The following is an 18546-nucleotide window of genomic DNA, read 5'->3' as shown; positions in this document are numbered from 1 at the left end:
CCCTCGGGACGGATCCTCAGGGCGCCTGCTGCCCACCGCCCAGCGGGCAGGGTGCAGTTAAACCCTTAGCCAGGGTGTCCCAGACCCAGGGTGTCCGCCTCCCTTTCCTCCCGCCCGCCAGGTCAGGGCTCCGAGCGCTGCCACCGACGCCCACCTCCCTGCCTCCCTGCAGCTCTTCCTAGTCCGTTCCTTTTCCTGTGCCCAGCTGTGCTTCCCGCCCAGGAGCCCCACCACCCGCCGAGCGTGGGAGGAACTCCCCGTCCTTCCCCCGGCCCGGCCGCGCCCTCTGCAGAGCCACCCGCAGCTCCACTCAGCGGAAGACCTCTCCTCCCCCGGCCTGGCCTGGACATTCCAACGAGGACGCTCTGTTCCCTTCTGCCGCTCACAGATTCTTTTCCAAGGGGCATGATTTACTCTTCTTTTCTCAACATGCAGATTTTCTGTAGTGAATATTATGGGTGGCATCAAGGGAATCTATTCTCCACAGCGCAGGGAATAATCTCTCCCTCCACATTCCTCCCTGCTCTGATCCCAAGCGCAGCTGGAGCGCGTGACATCAGCCTCAGCCAATCAGGATCAGTGAGGGTGGTCCAGGGGTGGAGCATATGACCTCAGCCAATCAGGATCAGTGAGGTTGGTCCAGGGGTGGAGCATGTGACCTCAGCCAATCAGGATCAGTGAGGTTGGTCCAGGGTGGAGCATGTGACCTCAGCCAATGAGAATCCGAAAGGTTGGTCCAGGGGTGGAGCATGCTACACCTTCATGATCCTAAGCAAATTGTTCTGCTTTCATTAGTCATTTTTGGTTCTTTAAAAATATTTTTAAGTTGACAGAAATTTATATATTGATGGTGTAGAACATGCTATTTTGATATTTGTATATATCGTGGAACGGTTAAATGAAGCTGTTTAACACAAGCATCACCTCATTTGCTTTACTGCAGTGCTTGCCTTGAAGACCCTCTTAGTGATTTTCAAGTGCGCGGTGCATTGCTATTACCCACGGTCACCATGCTGTGCAATAGACCCCTTGAGTGTATTTTTCCTATGTGCCTGAAATACTGTGCCCTTTGACCCAAATCCCCCCCAATCCCAGTCCCAGCCTCTGGGCTACCATTTTACTCTGCTTCTAAAGGTTCAACTTTTTTTAGATTCCATGTACAAACAACGTATTGCAGCATTTGTCTTTGTGTCCCTGGTCTACGTCGCTGAACACAGAGCCCTTCATCCACGTTGTCACAAATGACAGAATCTCCTTCTTAAAGCAGGAGCAATACCCCATGTTTATGCTTACAGTATTGTCTTCATCAATCCATCGATGCACACGTAGATCAATTAATTCCACACCTTAGCTAACCTGAGGTGGGATATGAAGACCAGGAGGGTAAAAGGACGTGAGTGAGCAGTGTTCTAAAGACTATGGTGGAGAAATCTATTGATTTCTAGTGATATGCTTTTGGGCTCTCCACTGCTTGCTCTAACCTGATTTTGTCATTTTTGGAGAGGAATTAAATAAAAATAATTTTACAGTATCACACTGTGAAAGGTGACTTTCCCTCTGACTTAGGAAAGTTAGCCTGTTGCTCGGTGTTTTATGTTTAGGAAGCATTACTTTTTTTTCTTTCCTTAATTAAAGGTTTAAAATGTGAAATATCATTAGGTTTGTGAGTTCTTCCCATAAAAGTTGGTCTATCACATGGTGTCTCATGGTATTTGTAGAGCATTGCTAATTCTTGTCTGTTAAACCACCACTCCCCCCAAAAGAGGGGGAAAACTGTGATTTAATGATGTTTCCCTACACAGTGAATGAGGAGTAGGGAGGGAATCACGGTGCCAGGAAGACAGGGCTTGAATGTCACACCACAGTTTTATTTTACATCTGAGGTGGTAGGGAGATGTTAAAAATGTTTCCTGTGGAGTGCCCCACTGAAACATTTCTATATGGCTTCTCTCCCTTTCTTTCTTTCTTTCTTTCTTTCTTTCTTTCTTTCTTTCTTTCTTTCTTTCTGTACTGGGATTGAACTCAGGACCTTGCGTTTCCAAGGCAGGTGGCAGAACCACTGAGATAAATACCTGGCCCAACTGGTTTCTTATGTAAATACACTTGTGTGGTTTTTCTGGAAACTCAGACTAAATGCTCTTTCCACTGGGCAGCATTTTCATTTAATTAATTAGTAAATTTGGTTGCAGTAAATATATACATCATGCAACTTGCCATGGTAACCACTTCTCAGTGAACAGTTCCATGGCACTGACTGCATCGCCTCCATCTCCTCCAGAACTCAGCTAGCCAAACTGGAACTCTGCCCCGTTGTGTGCTAACTCTCCTCTTCCCTGCTCCCAGCCCTGGACCAATCTTTTGCTCTCTGGGTATCTGATCCCTCTAGGTACCTCCTGTAAGCAGAGTCAGTATGTCTTTTTGTGGCTGGCTACTTTACTTGGTAATAAGGCCTTCAAAGTTCATCCACATTGTAGCATATTTCAGAATTCCCTCACTTTCCGAAGCTGAATAGTGTTCCAATGCATATCACTCGATGGACACTTGGTTGCTTCCATATTTTGGATGGTGGGAAGAGTGTGACTATGAATACAGGTGTACAGTGTCCGCTCAGGAGTGCTCTAGTCCTCTCTTTGGTCCTCCGAGCCATTAGTGCTTCTCCCAACAACTTGAGAGCATATGTTTCATGTTAGTGTGTTCTGTCACACCCAGATCAACCAAACTAGGCTGGAACCATTGCTTAGTCATTTTTACACCCCAGGCTCCAAGCAGAGCACCAGGAATTCAGGAAGATATCAGTCAATGTGCATTTACCTGAACCAAGGTTGAGGGGGGTGGGAGCTTCTCTCCCCGTCCTCCCTTAGCTGCCACACAGCATCCGTGGAGAGCTGTCCTCTCCACCTTCTCCAGTCCACAGAGGCTGAGGAGTCCCTGTGGTCCAGAGCTCCGGCTTAAGCTTGAGTCCCTGCCTCTCTCAGCAGTGAGAGCATCCACCGAGGCTCTGAGGATCCAGAACAAAGGAGACACGGGGTGGGTGGGTTGGGCCTGCTTCAGGACCACGAACAGCCCCCGCCAAGTGGCCTGAGGCTGCTCTTCCCTTCCTCCGGGTGTCTTGCCCTGGGCAGGTGTTGAATCCACCTGGGCATCAGAGTCCCCTCCAGGTGAGGAGGTGACAAGGAAGGATCTACAGTCCTTGGGTTTCCACCACCAGCTGAGAAGGTCACAGCGGATGGGGTGAGGACAGGGAGCATCAGAAAGAAGCTCACTCAGAGAACACCCAAGGCCAACCAGGTACCGAGTGCTGGGTTAACCTGCAGGAGTAGTAATCTTCTCTCTCCATCTCTCCTGGGCTCCTGCCTGGCTTCCCGGATATCACGTAATTAGTAGTGGGGAAATATCACCTTGCTGGTGTCTGACCTCAAAACCTTTGCTTTTGATTCTATTTCCTAGCACTGTGGAGAGTGTGGTCACCTGGTATTTACTATTGTATAGGATGGCGTAAGCAAAAGCTATGGCTACCTGGCCGAATAGGCTTTCGGGGAATTAGGCAACAGCTTCGCGGCTTCCGCCTGCCCAAGGCTGCAGACCGCTCCCCCTGCACACCTGCTGCTCCAGGCGCTCAGCTGGGCCTTGCATAGGGTGAGAGGATTCGGACTCAGTTCTGTGAACACGTGGACCCAGCCCTAGTGACTGCCCTGTGTTGCCCCATCTCGTACTGCGGGGCTTCCTGCTCTGGGTGCACGTGACTGTCCCCATCATTGAACACGTGAGGCTGGAGCTGGAAGAGGCCAGAGCCTGCTCAGGGCACAGGGTGAGGGAGTACTGTGGCCCTCGGCCTGTGGGGAGCTGTGGCTGCTCCTGTTACACTGTGACTGGTCAGGCACGGTGCTACAGACGGTGCCGGGTGACAGATCTTCGGAAGGAGGTGTTGGGATGCTCTAGTTCTGGACGCCAGAACGCTGATGTGCCCTCTGTGTGGACCCAGGAGGCTGCTGTTGAAGAAGGATTTCCTGGGAGTATCACACTGTGTCTGAGCACAGTGCCAGGCGGGGAGACAGCAGAGAGCGCACGGAGGAGGTGACATGGATGGGGGGAAAGGGGACCAGAGGGACAACTGGGAAGGAGGGGAGTAGAGGCCATGGGCGCCCAGTGAGGGAGGAACAGCTGCAGGAGAGCAGAATCCTCCCAGGAAGACGGGCATTTCTCCACCTGCAGCCAGGGGCCACATCAGCTCCATTTCTAAGGCTGCAGCACGAGGACAGTGCTGGGCCGGGATGCTGCTCACCCACAAGGGGTGGGAGACGGCCCCCCACTCCGCCAGGGCCACCAGCTATGAGGCTGTGCCTTGAGGTTCTGAGGGAGGGTCTGCCTGCCGCAGTAAGACTGTCTGTGGGCCCCACTTCCCAGATGGGCCCTCATCTTGGATAGTCGCCTCTACTCTGACCTGCAGCCGCCTTCCCAGTGGAGTGGGGAGATTAGAGGATTCTGACACAGACCCTACAAGAGCTAGGCTGAATCGTGTAGAAACTCTGGTGTGGTGCCAGTAAACCCACGGAGGGATGCAGGAGGCCCTGCGGCTCCCAGGGTGGCACTTTGCAGCAAGGTCTGCAAAGATCTTAACATCCCCTGGCTCTGCGGAGCTGGCCCTGGAAATCACTTCCATCCTTACCCGTTTCTGCTCCTGTTCTAGAAGCCCATGGTGCAGACCTCAGGATCCAAGGCACCTGCCCTTTCCTCTTCATCCCAGGCTCTGCCCCTCCACTCCCCCCACAATGCCACTTCCCCAGGGCCTCGAAGTTCCACTCCTCTTGGTCCCCTGTTCCCATCACAAGTCACGTTCGAGAGCCACGTTCCTTCTTGGGTGGAACCCAAGGAACCAGCCACCCCTCCACCACCTGATCTTCTGGAACTGTGCAGACTTTGACTTTGGTTTAACAAACTCTTGCAACGGCCGACCTGAGACTCACTGGGCAGACACATTCCCATGGCCACATGGCTCTGTGTGTGCTTCCTCCGAGGGCGCCTGGGAGAATTAGTGAGGTCGTCTGTGGACACCCTTAGCCTCAAGCATCTGCCCTGGCACAATCCTCACACTGATTCGTTTCTTTTCTCAGAGTGTGGCTATGGCATGGGGCTGTGCAGGACTCAGGGTCAGAAGGCAAGCCGGACCTGGCCCCTGGCTGGAGTGGCACACTGGCGAGCGCAGAGGGTCCGAGGTGAGGACCTGGGCCACTGCAGCTCCTTGCTGGGAACTACCCTGTTCCCTGCTTCTGCTAAAGACGGAGGCCAGGCCGGCTCTGGGATGGGTGGGATTTGGTGCGAGGTGAATTATCAGTGAGAGCGGTGAGGTGTGGGAAGCCTGTCTAGAGGGCGCCAGGACCCCGAACCTGCATGTGAGGAAGTCCTTGGGGTGCACCCTAGGGGTTCACCCACATTGCAAGGATGAGAGAGATTTACCAGAAACTGCTACAGTGTAAATAAAGCACTTTATAACAACAAGACCTAGGTAAGATGCCCATTGAGAGACAGGAGGGGGCAGGGGAAAGGGGGATGGAGAAAGAGCGGGAAAGACAGAGGCTGGGACAAAAAGACAGACAGAGGTCAGCCTGACCCCTTCACACCTGTGTGAAGCTTCACTCGGGGCTGGCAGAGGGTCCACATGTCCAGGCATCTGGGGCTGGAAAGGGGCTGAGATTTTACATCATCAGCCTGGAAGTGGTTTAGGAGAGAGAGGCCAGGAGGCGCTTTGGACTCTGCTTTCCCTTTGTTGTGCAAAGCAGCGACCCCTGTGGGAGGAGGGTGTGGAAGGCTTTGTCTGCCAGAAAGTCCTGCAGCAGTCAGGAGAGCTGCAGCCGGGCAAGGGAGCGGGTCCGACCCCAAAACCCAAACACGCAGGGACCAGGAGAAGGTGGAGCGGGTTCCTGAGACATTGAGGACAGCTTCTCCCAGCAGATGTTGCAGTCAGGCTGGGGCGCTGGGCGCAGGCTGCTTCCTCCATGCTCCAGGACCACGCGGAGGCCCCGCCATGGCCCTGACCCCTCCAGCAGCGACCTGTGTGCACCTTCCCTGCACCCGGGGTCCCTGTGTTCCCTAAGGAGTCTGCTCCCCACTGGGCTGCTGTCTGGCTCATCGTCCCAGCACCTTGCATGGCACGGGAGCCCAACACGTGTTGCGGAGTAAGGCCCGAGGTGACACTGCAGGTCTCCAGGACTCTCATCCGATCATTCGCCGGCCTCCACTGTGAGCGTGGAGTGTGGGAGATGCCTGGTTCCTGCCTGGACGGTGACTGTGGGCTGTGTGGACTGAGCCAGCTCTGAAGTCGGTGTAAACCAGGCGGCGTCAGCTGCGGGTCTTGGGTGGGGAGGTCCTCTCGGAGCCCCAGGCCTCCCTGTGGAGCAGAACCGAGAACTTAACTGACTTGCAAGAAGGACCCTGGCACAGGGCAGGGGCTCTCGTGACCAGAGCATGTGCCCCAGCTGACACCAGCGGTTCCCTCCGGGGGCCCCAGCTTCCCCAAACGGAGCAGTGTGTAAGGGACAGAGCTGTGAGCGCAGGACCACGCAGACTGGGCTCAGAGACGGAATTGCCAAGCTTCCGAAGGGGTAGGGGTCGCTTTGGTAGGAATATCAGGGTTATTCACAGGCAAAAATGACACTTTGTCTTTCTTGAACAGAATATTCATGACCCAGGGCATCATAATACACATCTAGAAAACAGAATTACATCAAGAAAAGCAGACTGTTTCCAAGTTGAAGATCTGCTTTACAATAGGGGTATTAGTAGGCTAATACTCCTAATTCAGTGGGGGAAGTATAAAAAGAAAGGAAAACAATCTAGAATGAAAGCTTATCCAAAAAACTGAAATAAAATGGGCCTAATTTCTTATTTAGCATGGAAAATGTCCACTCATTTCTTCATTTAGTTTCATGAAAAGCAAATATCATTCCCTCAATTCTCAGATAGCCAGATTCTGCCTACAGGTCACAACTCTAGCAAGAACAGTGACTAGAGCAGCCAGGTCACAACTGAGTTCCATGTGTCTCGTGAACTTGAAGTCCCCCATCTCTCTCTCAACAGCCCATTTCCAGGAGAAGGTAAGAAGGTAAAATCACCAGTCTCCAAGCAATAAACAGCCTTTTCATTACCAGCCTATTCATTAATACTGTACCTCTTCAGGACACATGTCACCAGTGTTCTGCGTCTGTCCACAGATGGAGAGGCCCCTGGAGCCGACCAACATGACCAGGGTGCAGCAGTTTGTCCTCCTGGGCCTGTCCACCAGGCTGAGCAGCAGGAACACCCTCTTCGCCTTCTTCCTGGCCCTCTACCTGCTCACCCTCCTGGAGAACACGCTCATCATCTACCTCATCTGCAGTCACAGTGAGCTCCGCAAGCCCATGTACTTCTTCCTGGGCAACCTCAGCGGCCTGGAGATGTGCTACGTGTCGGTGACCATGCCCACGCTGCTCGCGGGGCTGTGGACGGGGCCCTTCTATGTCCCTTTCACAGCCTGCATGACCCAGCTCTTCTTCTTCATAGTCCTCATCTGCACGGAGTGCACCCTCCTGGCCTCCATGGCCTATGACCGCTACGTGGCCATCTGCCACCCACTGCACTACTCACTGATCATGCGGCCCCAGGTCTGCCTGGGCCTGGCCCTGTCCTCCTGGCTGGGTGGACTGGTGGTCTCTGTGGCCAAGACCACGTGCATTGCCAGCCTGTCCTACTGTGGCCCCAATGTCCTCAATCAGTTCTTCTGTGATGTCTCCCCTCTGCTCAACCTGTCCTGCACCCACGTGGCCCTCACGGAGCTGGTGGACTTCATCTCCGCCATCGTCATCTTCTGTGGGACACTCCTGGTGGCCTTGGCCTCCTACTCGGCCATTGCCATGGCTGTGCTCCGCATGCCCTCAGCTGCTGCCCGGCGCAAGGCCTTCTCCACCTGTACCTCCCACCTGGTGGTGGTGGGCATCTTCTACTCAGCAGCTCTCTTCATCTACTGCCGGCCCAGCCGCATCAAGTCCATGGACCTCAACAAGGTGCTGTCGGTCATCTACACGGTGGCCACGCCCCTGTGCAACCCGGTCATCTACTGCCTGCGGAACAGGGAGGTCCACACGGCCCTGCGGAAGGCACTGCGCTGGCCCTGAGCCTGGCCCCACTGGACCTTGCCCTGCCTGACTCCAGCCTTACAGGGCCACAAGCGCCGAAAGGAACCTGGAACAGAAAAGTAAAACCTAGGGGAAAGTATTTTGCAGCTGCTGGGATCATACTAATCAATAATTAAATCTACTCTACCAAAGAGAAAGATGAGCAAAGCCCATGAGAAAATTCCTGGTAACCTATGTGAACATATGTTTAATTTTATGTACAAAGCAATAAATGTATATCCAACATCCTAGCACTTCAAATTCCTAAATGGTGGGTACTTATTTACCAAGTGAATCTGTATGTTCCCACAAAATCAGATGTTTGGAATAAAAAGGAAGGGCAATCTAAATGTCCATCAATAAAGGTTGGATTTAAATACATTACATTTATTATAAGATAAACAAAGACTACTTGAAAATATTGCATGTCTTAACATGGATTTTTGATTGAGTTAAATATCTATTTGTTAAATTTTAGAATTCAGTAAAATGGAGTATGAAATTCTTCATTGTTTTGTTAGTTTTTATTCATAATCAAGAAACAACAGCCATGTGTGTTCGCTCTGTGTACAGGATGATTTGATAGGCACGTGATCTGTGAACCGATGACCTTCATGCTACTGCACATGGCCAAGGCCTCGAGGAGGTGACTCTGTGTGTGGTGAGAACACCTAAGATGCACTCTCCTGAGAAATTTCAAGTATACAGTGTATTATTCGGGGGATTAGACTATTTCTCCTTTAAGATTTTTTCAGTTCTTCATCCATATCAGAGGGCCCAATGCTGACTCTCCATGGGGAGCTGGTGCATGTGCAGAACACTGTGATGTGTACGCATCGCTCTGAACATTTGGTCTTCAGAACTGCTCATCTCCTCACTGAACACGTGGATGCTCTGGCCCATCCATCCCTGCTTGGCCCCCTCTGCCCCGGGGGATGCAGCCTGCGCTCTTGGCTTCATCTGCTCCCATTCAGGCTCTGCACACAGATGAGACTGCTCAGCACCCATCTCTCTCCAGCTGAAGTGTGTTGCTCAGCCAACGCCCACAGGCCCATCCACTCCCCCATACACACTGGCCCAAGGGATAGAGTCTCCTTTCTGAATAACATCTCTTAAAAATAACTTAAAGTAGCTGGGTGTGGTGGCGCACACCTGTAATTCCAGCCCCAGGAGGCTGAGGCAGGAAGATGGCCACAAGTTCGAGGCCAGCCTGGGGAGCACAGTGAGTTCGAGGCCAGCCTGTACATAGAGAAACCCTATCTCAAAAAAAAATTCATTTAAAGTATTTAAATGTGGAAGTGTAGTTATTTTGATTCTGAGTTCTGTGTGGGAAAGTTGACATTTAACTTAGTCTTTTGTGATGTTTCTGGACCATTATTTCCTTTCACTTAATAAAATGTTCAAATATGGGAAGTGCTAAACTTAGCAAACTTGTTTCTGAGTTCACTCGAGGAAAAGCTGATAGCTTGCCCAGGGTTTTGTGGTATTTCTAGAACACCGCCACTTACTTTAACCCTGGAAAGAAAGGACGTGGGTAAGCGTGTGTCTCCCTGTGCTCTGGGCTGATGTGCCATGGTGCCCAGTGTGGGCACTCTGAGGGCAGGATCCGCCCCTCACTCATCTCCCCTGCAGGCTCCAGGCTGCTCAGGCTACCTGTGAAGACACTGAGAATGCATGGTGGCCTGAACTGATATGGCCTGGTGGCAGACTTGCCTCTGCCTCTGCAGAGCAGCAGTAAAAAGCACCCTCTCCAGCTTTCCCCAAGTCCACAGAGACCAGAGCACATCTCCCAGGTCCAGGGCTCCCACTTAAGCTTACACCCATGCTGGCTTCTCTCCTCAAAGGCACGCAGCTCAGCATCCCAGACGTTCCAGGAAGGGATGCGATGCCAGCTTGCAGTGCGTGTGTGCTTGGTCCAGGGCCAAGAGCAGCTCCTGCCAGAGTGGACTGAAGGCCATTCGTTCCTGGATGTCCCCCTCTGGGAAGAAGCTGAACCACCCAGGTGAGAGTCAGCAAGGAGGGAAGTGCCCACCAGCCTCCCTCCTTCAGAGGGTAGGTCAAGTGCCACTGTCTGGGGGTAAAGACAAGGAACAGCCAAAAGGGAAAATGTTTTCTGGGACATACAACGCTTATTAGGCACTACCTCTAAACGCTTTAGAGATATTAGGTGATTCAGTGCCTAGGAGTAGTAGAGAGCTATAGGCATGGCTATAAAGGATGTAGATATAGCTAAAGCTACAGGGATATAGATACAGTGCTACTTGTGCCACAATTTTGAAAAGATGGCCACGTTTGTGTTTGTGTAGGAAAGATGGCTGCAGTGGTGTTTATCGCCTGATGCAGAATTTGCAAAAAACCCAAAACTTTGCTAAATCATTTGCAAACAAATGCACTTTCGAACTGAGTTACCACTGCACAGATAGAGACAGAGACAGAGACAGAGACAGAGACAGAGACAGAGACAGAGACAGAGGTGATACAGATATTGGTGAAGTAGTGTTCAAGGGACTTCCCGACAGGGTCTCACTAAGTTGCTAGTTGCCCACACTGCGCTGAAACTTGTGACTCTCCTGCCTCTGCCTCCCACAATGCTGGGATTACAGGAGTGTGCCACCACACCCAGCTCCTTTCTTTTGAGGGTTAAAACAATTGGCCGTGTTCTAGAAATTTCTGTCTTGCTTTCAAGCACAATTCTCTACCATCCCTAAATGGTCTCACAGGTGATAGCAACTATTATGAAATTTATTCTAAGTGAAAAATAATTCTCTCACGTACTTAAGAGGCCACACAGGCTGGCTGTGGACTGAGTGACTTTCTTGGAGACCCAAGAATTCCTCAGCACCTGAGATGCAGCCCCGGTTCTCTCCCACCCTCTTGGGCACAGGTCCTGAAACCCTGTTTTCTCTGCACCAAGCCTCACTAGGACAGTGTTGGTGGAATGGAGTAAACTTAGACCATGAAGACTTCTAGCAAAGAGTCTGTTTTCTCCTCAGGAAAATTCTGTGTTTCATTTAAGAAAAGCCATCTCAAACCCAGTCCTGTATCACTTCTGGGTTCGAGCTTTTTACCACACTTCAGTCCCCCTGGTCCCACCACAGAGACTTTATCTATAATCCAAGGTGGAATATGGTCTTCTCTGGTTTTGGAAAACATGTGACTGAATCTCGGAGAGGTTCCAAGTCCTCTCAAGACACAAAGCTGGAAAGATTCATGGCCCCAGACTACACCCAGGTCTTATTTATCAGGTCACTGTGAACCGAGGGCAGCTGTTGACAAATGTTTCATGGACAACAAAACAGCTGCGACAGCGTTGCCCCTGAGCTCTCTGGCGCTGGCCTCGGGCTCGGGCGTGGTCCCTGGGGTGCACTTATGGGCACTCATGGATTCCCAGGAGCACCTGGTTGCAACTTCTGAGGCATTGGTCAGGAAGGGTGACCCAGAAGACCCATGGAGGAGCTGAGTATCGGCGGGGCGCGAGGGCGGAGAGGGAATTAGAGCCAGATCCAGGGAGGGGGCTCTGCAGGAGGAAGCCCTTGCTCTCCACAGCTGACAGCTCAGCGCCCTCCCCTGAGCCTGGCTGGTGGCCTTTCCGGGAGGACAGCTCCGCCTGCAGAGTTCCGAAACCGATCAGTGAGAGCTCTTGACCGCGGAAAGAATCACCGTGAGGGCGGAGCCCAGGCCGGGGGCAGCTGGCGTTCAGCACCGCGGACAGCGCCGGAGTCTGGCCAGGTGCTCGGAGAGTGAGGGCGAAAGACAGATCGCGCCGGACTGACTGGCGGTGCGAGCTCTGAGGAAGGTCCTCCGAGAGTCCAGAATTTACCAGTGATCCAGGAGGCGGGGTGGGGCTCCTCGGGTACTGACTGGAAACAGGCAAGTCGAGAGGCAGGGAGCAGCCCACACTTGCACGCTGGGGCGAAGCAGGGTCTGGGCAGTGTCTGGCGCTAGAGCCAGGCAAGGGCAGGGATCGGACCCGTAGCCAGGCGATGCTTACTGCAACGCGACTTCTGCTTAGCGGCTGTGAAAACGGGCCGCGGATCCAAGGAGCTGTGCTCGGTGCGCTGTTCACACAGCACCTTTTGTCCCAACGACTCGGTCGCTCCATGGTCTTTCCTGCTAAGATCAAGTCTCCAACGCCTCCTGATCTGGCTTCTCTAGAAACGCTGATTCTCTGTAATTAGAAAAAAAGTGACAGAAACCAATATTTCACGCTTGATGCTTCTCGTATTTACCACGAGAGAATCCATCTCAAAACCTCTTGCATCACACACATTCTTGTACAATACAGCGTTGTTCTTATAAAAATTTAGCAAAATACCGCCTTGCAAGCGCAAGGACCCGAGTTCGATCCCCGCTACCAAAAAAAAATTTAACAAAAAATTTGTGTTCTCACTAGTTTGTCTAAGTCAACATTTAAATGCATCAAGTAGAAACCCTATTAAAAATAAAAAGATTTGGGCAGGGGATTTAGCTCAGTGGTTTTGGCGCCTGCCTTGCAAGTGCAAGGTCCTGAGTTTAATCCCAGTACCAAAATAAATAAATAAATAAATAAATAAATAAAGGTTTAACTCCTGGGAGGAGGATCTGGAATTTTCACTCCACAAGACCCCAATGTTACCCAAGTTCTCGTGATTACTGCCCCGTGTCTGAGGCCAATTTCTTACTTCTCAAACTTGAGAAATTACCTGTGCTATTGGGAAGGTAAAATCATCCTCGCCTCCTCACCTCCTTCACAGGGGTGTTGTGAAGCTTTGAAGAATTAAAATTTGAAAAGAGTAGCAAAATGTTTGGCACCAAGAAATAGATTAATGCATGGTAGTTATTATTACTTCCATGGTAATTATCATTCGGCACTTACACTCTACCATCTATGAGGCTGATTAGGAGACTGCTGGACACAGGGATGAGGACTAGTCTAGGGTTCCTGCTCATTTCCTTTCTTAACTGTATGCTTTGGGGGAAGTCACTTTTATGTTATGACCTACAGTTGTCTTCTTTGTAAAATAGAAAAGGATAGCATTTCAGTGTCCTAGAGAGAGAGAAAGACAGAGAGGGAGACACACACACACACACACACACACACACACACACACACACAGAGAGAGAGAGAGAGAGAGAGAGAGAGAGAGAGATCATCTTTTCACAGACAGGAAAATTGAAATGAGATCTGCTTGACCACCTAGGTCTTGACCCTATCAGGTGGCTGAATTTTTACCTCATCAGCCTGGAGCTGGTTCAGATGACAATGTCCTGGTGAAGCCATGCATGGTGCTTTCTTTTGGGGAGACACCTTGTGATGTGCAGAACAGTGGTCATCTGGAAGAACCTGGGAAACTTAGACCAGGAGAAGTGATTCAAGTCATCGTCAGTGATTCACGTCATTAATAGTGTTTCTCCTGGAGAAGAGGTCCTGCTGTGAACCAATGGCACAGATACATGGGTATCTGAAGAAGGCTAAGCAGGCTTTCTATGAGGCATTGGAGGACAGCTCCTAGAAGACGGAAGATTCCAGCTGCTGTTCTCTTTCAGGGAACACCCTCCCTATCTGCTCTGGGGGGGGTGAAGGTCCCGCAGGGTGCTATTTTGGCATGTGTAGTCTTCAACTCTATCTTGGGGCCCTTAATAGATTCCACCATGGCTCTGGCCACTTCTGCAATTGCCTTGTCTTGCAAAGTTGGGCCCCTTCATCATTGTCTCTCTTTGTCACCAGGAGTCAGGTCTCCAAGTCAGCAGCTGTACCTGTGACATTCACTCCTGTGTTCTCGGTGCCTCACACGGAGGGGCTCATAAGTTACTGAGTCAACGCTCCATGCCAGGAGCACTCGAGCTGGGCTAGGGGTTCTCTCTCCACTTTCCACATTTGGGGCCTGGAAGAGTTTCTGGTTCCTCAGGTTTGAAGTGATGATGAGCAACAGAATTATCCCAGCACCGATGCCAGACACACCGGGGTCCCTCATTCTTTCTGCTTTTTCCCGTGCAGTTTTGGGTACATGGGTTTACATGTTCACCTGGCCCACACTGGGCAAATGGAATCCAACGAAGAAACCAACCAGGGTGTATACAGGCTCCTGACAAATAGACCAGGCTCAGCAAACTATAGAACTTTTCTCTTTTTTTTTTTGCATAAATTCTTTTATTGTCACATTTTAGGTACACAATACGTTTCCATTTACCATTGGGTGCTTGTTCCTGTCCATGACGCATCTTGGTTCTTATTTTTTCCCCATTCCCTGTGCACCCTTCACCCCCTCCACCCTTCCCTATTTACATAGACTTTGTTTCCATTTTTTTCTTTTCTCATAATTTTTCCTTTCCCTTCTTTCCTTTTCCCTTCCCCTCCCACTTCCCCTACCCTTTTGGAACTTTTCTTCCTATTTCAAATTGTCAATCATTAGTTTTAATCATTTTAGTCCTTATTTACACTTTCAGTTTCTCACACCAGAAAAACTATTTGGTATTTACACATGTGTGTCCTATTTATTTCACTCAAGAGTATGGCCTCAATGTACATCCATTTAGCTATAAATGTCTCTAGTTTCTCATTCTTTCTGGCTGAGTAGTACTCCATTTTATAAAAACCCACATCTTCTTTATCCAGTTTTCAGTTGAACTTTTCATTTTTAGATGATGTGCTCCATTTCACACCACCAGTTTCTTCTTCAAGCCTCTGCTCCCTCAGTGTGACAAGGACAAATATTAGAAAAGTGCATAGAGTGACATAGATCGGGTCCACAGAAGGATGGGCATACCGATGTTTGTGTGAGTGCCCCTGTGACTGGGGTGGGCCCTTTTGCCTTTGTCCTTCCTGATCATTACCTTGGGGAGACACAGTGCAACAGAATTCTAGAAAATAAGGGTGCATCAAAAAGTAAAACATTTCGGGGCTGGAGATTTAGCTCAGTGGTTTCACTGCCTGCTGCACAAGTGCAAGGACCCGAGTTTGATCCCTGGTACCCCCCCAAAAAAGTAAAACATCTTCACAACAGCGGAGTTGATAATATTACTCTAGGTTTTATAGAATATTCATAACTTAATGGTCTTCATGAAAAGGAAAAACTAATCTAAAATGCATTTTTAAAAAACTGACAAATATAATTCTTATTTCTTGTTTAGAATATCATTGCTTCACTTAATCAATTGTAGAAAAATCAAGGAAAGCAAGTGTTAATTCCCAGCTCTCAGGTGGACAAATATTTGCAGTCACAAATTTGGTAAGATCACAGATTTAGTAAGATGAGCATCAAGATCTCATGTTCAGAGTTTGTCCTATGAATCTACAATATCTTTCTCTGTAACCAAAAATAAAAATGCCAACAAACAGATATCAGCCTGCTAAAGAGACCGAGGTCTCCAATCACTTTGAACATCCTCTCAATTTACTAAATTGCTCTGCATGCCCAGGAAGCAGAATATCTACAGATTTTCTCCATCTGTCCACAGATGGAGAGGCCCCTGGCGCCGGCCAACATGACCAGGGTGCAGCAGTTCGTCCTCCTGGGCCTGTCCACCAGGCTGCGCAGCAGGGAAGCCCTCTTTGCCTTTTTCCTGGCCCTCTACCTGCTCACCCTCCTGGAGAACACGCTCATCATCTACCTCATCTGCAGTCACAGTGAGCTCCGCAAGCCCATGTACTTCTTCCTGGGCAACCTCAGCGGCCTGGAGATGTGCTACGTGTCAGTGACCATGCCCACGCTGCTTGCGGGGCTGTGGACTGGGCCCTACCATATTTCCTTCATGGGCTGCATGACCCAGCTCTTCTTTTTCATAAACCTTGTTGGGACAGAATGCATCCTCCTGGCCTCCATGGCCTATGACCGCTACGTGGCCATCTGCCGCCCACTGCACTACCCACTGCTCATGCGTCCCCAGGTCTGCCTGGGCCTGGCCCTGTCCTCCTGGCTGGGTGGGCTGGTGGTCTCTGTGGCCAAGACCACGTGCATCGCCACCCTGTCCTACTGTGGTCCCAACGTCCTCAATCAGTTCTTCTGTGACGTCTCCCCTCTGCTCAACCTGTCCTGCACCCATGTCGCCCTCACAGAGCTGGTGGACTTCATCTCAGCCATCATCATTCTCTGGGGTTGCTTCCTCATGACCATGGCCTCCTACATGGCCATCGCCATGGCTGTGCTCCCATGCCCTCAGCTGCTGCCCGCCACAAAGCCTTCTCCACCTGTGCCTCCCACCTGGTGGTGGTGGGCATCTTCTACTCAGTCACTATCTTCATCTATGCCCGCCCCAGCCGCATAGAAGCCATGGACCTCAACAAGGTGCTGTCGGTCATCTACACGGTGGTCACACCCATGTGCAACCCGGTCATCTACTGCCTGAGGAACAGGGAGGTCCAGGCGGCTTTCAGAAGAACCCTGCAGTGGTCCTGAGCTTGACCAGCTGACCAACCTGTGTGTTTGGGGTGACCTAAAGTTAGCAACAGCCTACTCATTATTGAGATAAAAATCCACATACTATAAACTTCATCTTTTAAACATGCACAATTCAGTGATTTTTTTCATTATACTTACAAAGCATGCACCATCACCACTACTTAATTCCTGAAAGCTGTCATTTCTCCCAAAGTAAAATACATACAATTAGCAGTCTTTCTCAATACACCTACCACACCCAGACGTAGGAAACCAACAGTGTATTTTCCATCTCTATAGATTTTTCTGTTCTGGACATTTCTTGGAAATGGAATAATGTAATATGTGGTCTAATGTGAGTTGCTTCTTTCATGTGGCATGTTTTGAGGTTCAGTATATTTTAACATGCATCATTAATGCATTCCTTTTTCTGACCAAGTAACAGTCCATTATATGGCTATATGATATTTTATTTGTTCATTCACCAGTTGATGGACATATGAATTGTTTCCACTTTGAGATACTATGGATTAATCCTATTGGGAACAGTAGTGTTCAGCTTTTGAATGGATGTTTCTACTTTTCTTGATTTTATGCCCAAGGGTTTATGTTATACCTTTCCAAAGTAGTCAATACCATAGCATTATGTTGTCACAATATCATTGGGAAAATGTAAATGACTTTTACACTAAAACCAAGGAGGCATTGAAAAGTGGGTATTGCTCTCATATATTGCTGGAGGAGGCATAAACTGTTAGACTTGTCTTGGAGAGCAGCTTCTTAGTATCTGCTAAATGATAATGTGTTTGCACGCAACCCAGAACTTCCAATCCTGCGAACATCTCTGAGGAAAATGAAAGCTTGTAAAAATAGTCAAATAAGCTTATTTGTTCTAGGACTGGGGATTTAGTTCAGCGGTGCCACCGCCTGCCTCACAAGCACAAGGTCCTGAGTTCGATCCCTGGTACCCCCCCCCCAAAAAAGAATACTTGTTCTAGAAATGTGTTCAGTGGCCCAAACTGGAAAAAATGTAAACATTTTACATTTAATAATATAATGATTTAATAAATTATAGTATCTATGTATTGTGAAATATTTAAGTTATTTTTTAAAGATTTACTTATATCTCTGTTTTGCCATGGGGGCATGATATACTTGTAAATTCCAGAGCAAATTTTAAAATAAATTTTCATTTGAAATAATTCAGGAAGAAATGACACTTGCTTTTACAAAGAGGAAATAAAGCCTTTGTGGTTACTATTAAAATATTTTTGGAAAGAAAAACTTTCTATATGTCTAGAAATGTTGGCAAAGACTTCAGAATACATACTCAAAACTAAAGAGAGAACACTTTTTGTAAATGTCAGTAGTTACAAAAGGTATTAACTCAAACTGGAAAACTGTTTTTGAAGGGCCATTTGCCACTACCCACAGAAAACCAGAATGTGCACGGACCTTGTGAGAATACCGCAATTAGCGATTTTTGCAAAGAAAAAGATTTAAGATGCTTGAAACTATTTGGGTGTGAAAATATTCAGGATATTTTATGCTTTAATGAAAAACTATTGGAATAAATCTCTAATTTAACATAGAGAGCCGAACCACACACAAACACACAATGAAATCCAATGATGTCCTGTGAAATGAGTTTTTATATTGTGAAAGGAAACATTGGCTAAAACCAGTATTGCACTGTAGTTGTATTTTACTTTTCTAGTGGAATGTGTATATGTGTTTGTAGGAAAGGGTTTGAAATCTGTAAGATTTTGCTATTAATAAGATTTTTATATTAACAAGATTTTAATGCTGGTCATCATGATGCAGAGAACCACGGGAGGCTTTGTTTTACAATTTGTTTCCCGGCCTGGGGATTTAGCTTGGTGGTTCCACGCCTGCCTCTAAAGTGCAAGGTCCCAAGTTTGATCCCCGGTACCAAAAAAAAAAAAAAAAAATACAATTTGTTTCCTACTGTCAGTTTCTGTGGGCACATAATTGCTTTTTAGTAAAATTTATTTTTTAACATTAAAAATACCTTACACAAG

The 18546-nt window shown here is 49.0% G+C and overlaps 2 protein-coding genes across 2 annotated transcripts; both read left to right on the top strand.

Moving 5' to 3' along the window:
- Nucleotides 1-7193: 7193 nt before the first annotated feature.
- LOC101716717 (olfactory receptor 6Z7-like) lies at nt 7194-8147 on the top strand. The gene has a single exon (XM_004867159.3). The coding sequence runs from the start codon at nt 7209-7211 to the stop codon at nt 8145-8147; it is 939 nt and encodes a 312-aa protein (XP_004867216.2). The 5' UTR covers nt 7194-7208.
- Nucleotides 8148-15584: 7437 nt separating this feature from the next.
- Nucleotides 15585-16522, top strand: LOC101714149 (olfactory receptor 6Z7). Its single transcript, XM_004866583.2, is given in 2 exon segments — nt 15585-16272; nt 16275-16522. Coding segments are annotated over 2 exon segments (936 nt in total).
- The last annotated feature ends 2024 nt before the right edge of the window (nt 16523-18546 follow it).

This window comes from Heterocephalus glaber, unplaced genomic scaffold (genome assembly GCF_053883595.1).
Source record: "Heterocephalus glaber isolate CG9 unplaced genomic scaffold, H.glaber_assembly_v1.0 deba00001745, whole genome shotgun sequence".
Classification (NCBI taxonomy): Eukaryota; Metazoa; Chordata; class Mammalia; order Rodentia; family Bathyergidae; genus Heterocephalus; species Heterocephalus glaber.
The sequence above is the reverse complement of the archived record's forward strand: the minus strand, read 5'-3'. Positions and strand labels throughout refer to the sequence as shown.

Excerpts from the sequence above, each read along its gene's own strand:
- LOC101716717 (XM_004867159.3), top strand. The coding sequence starts at position 7,209 with ATGGAGAGGCCCCTGGAGCCGACCAACATGACCAGGGTGCAGCAGTTT.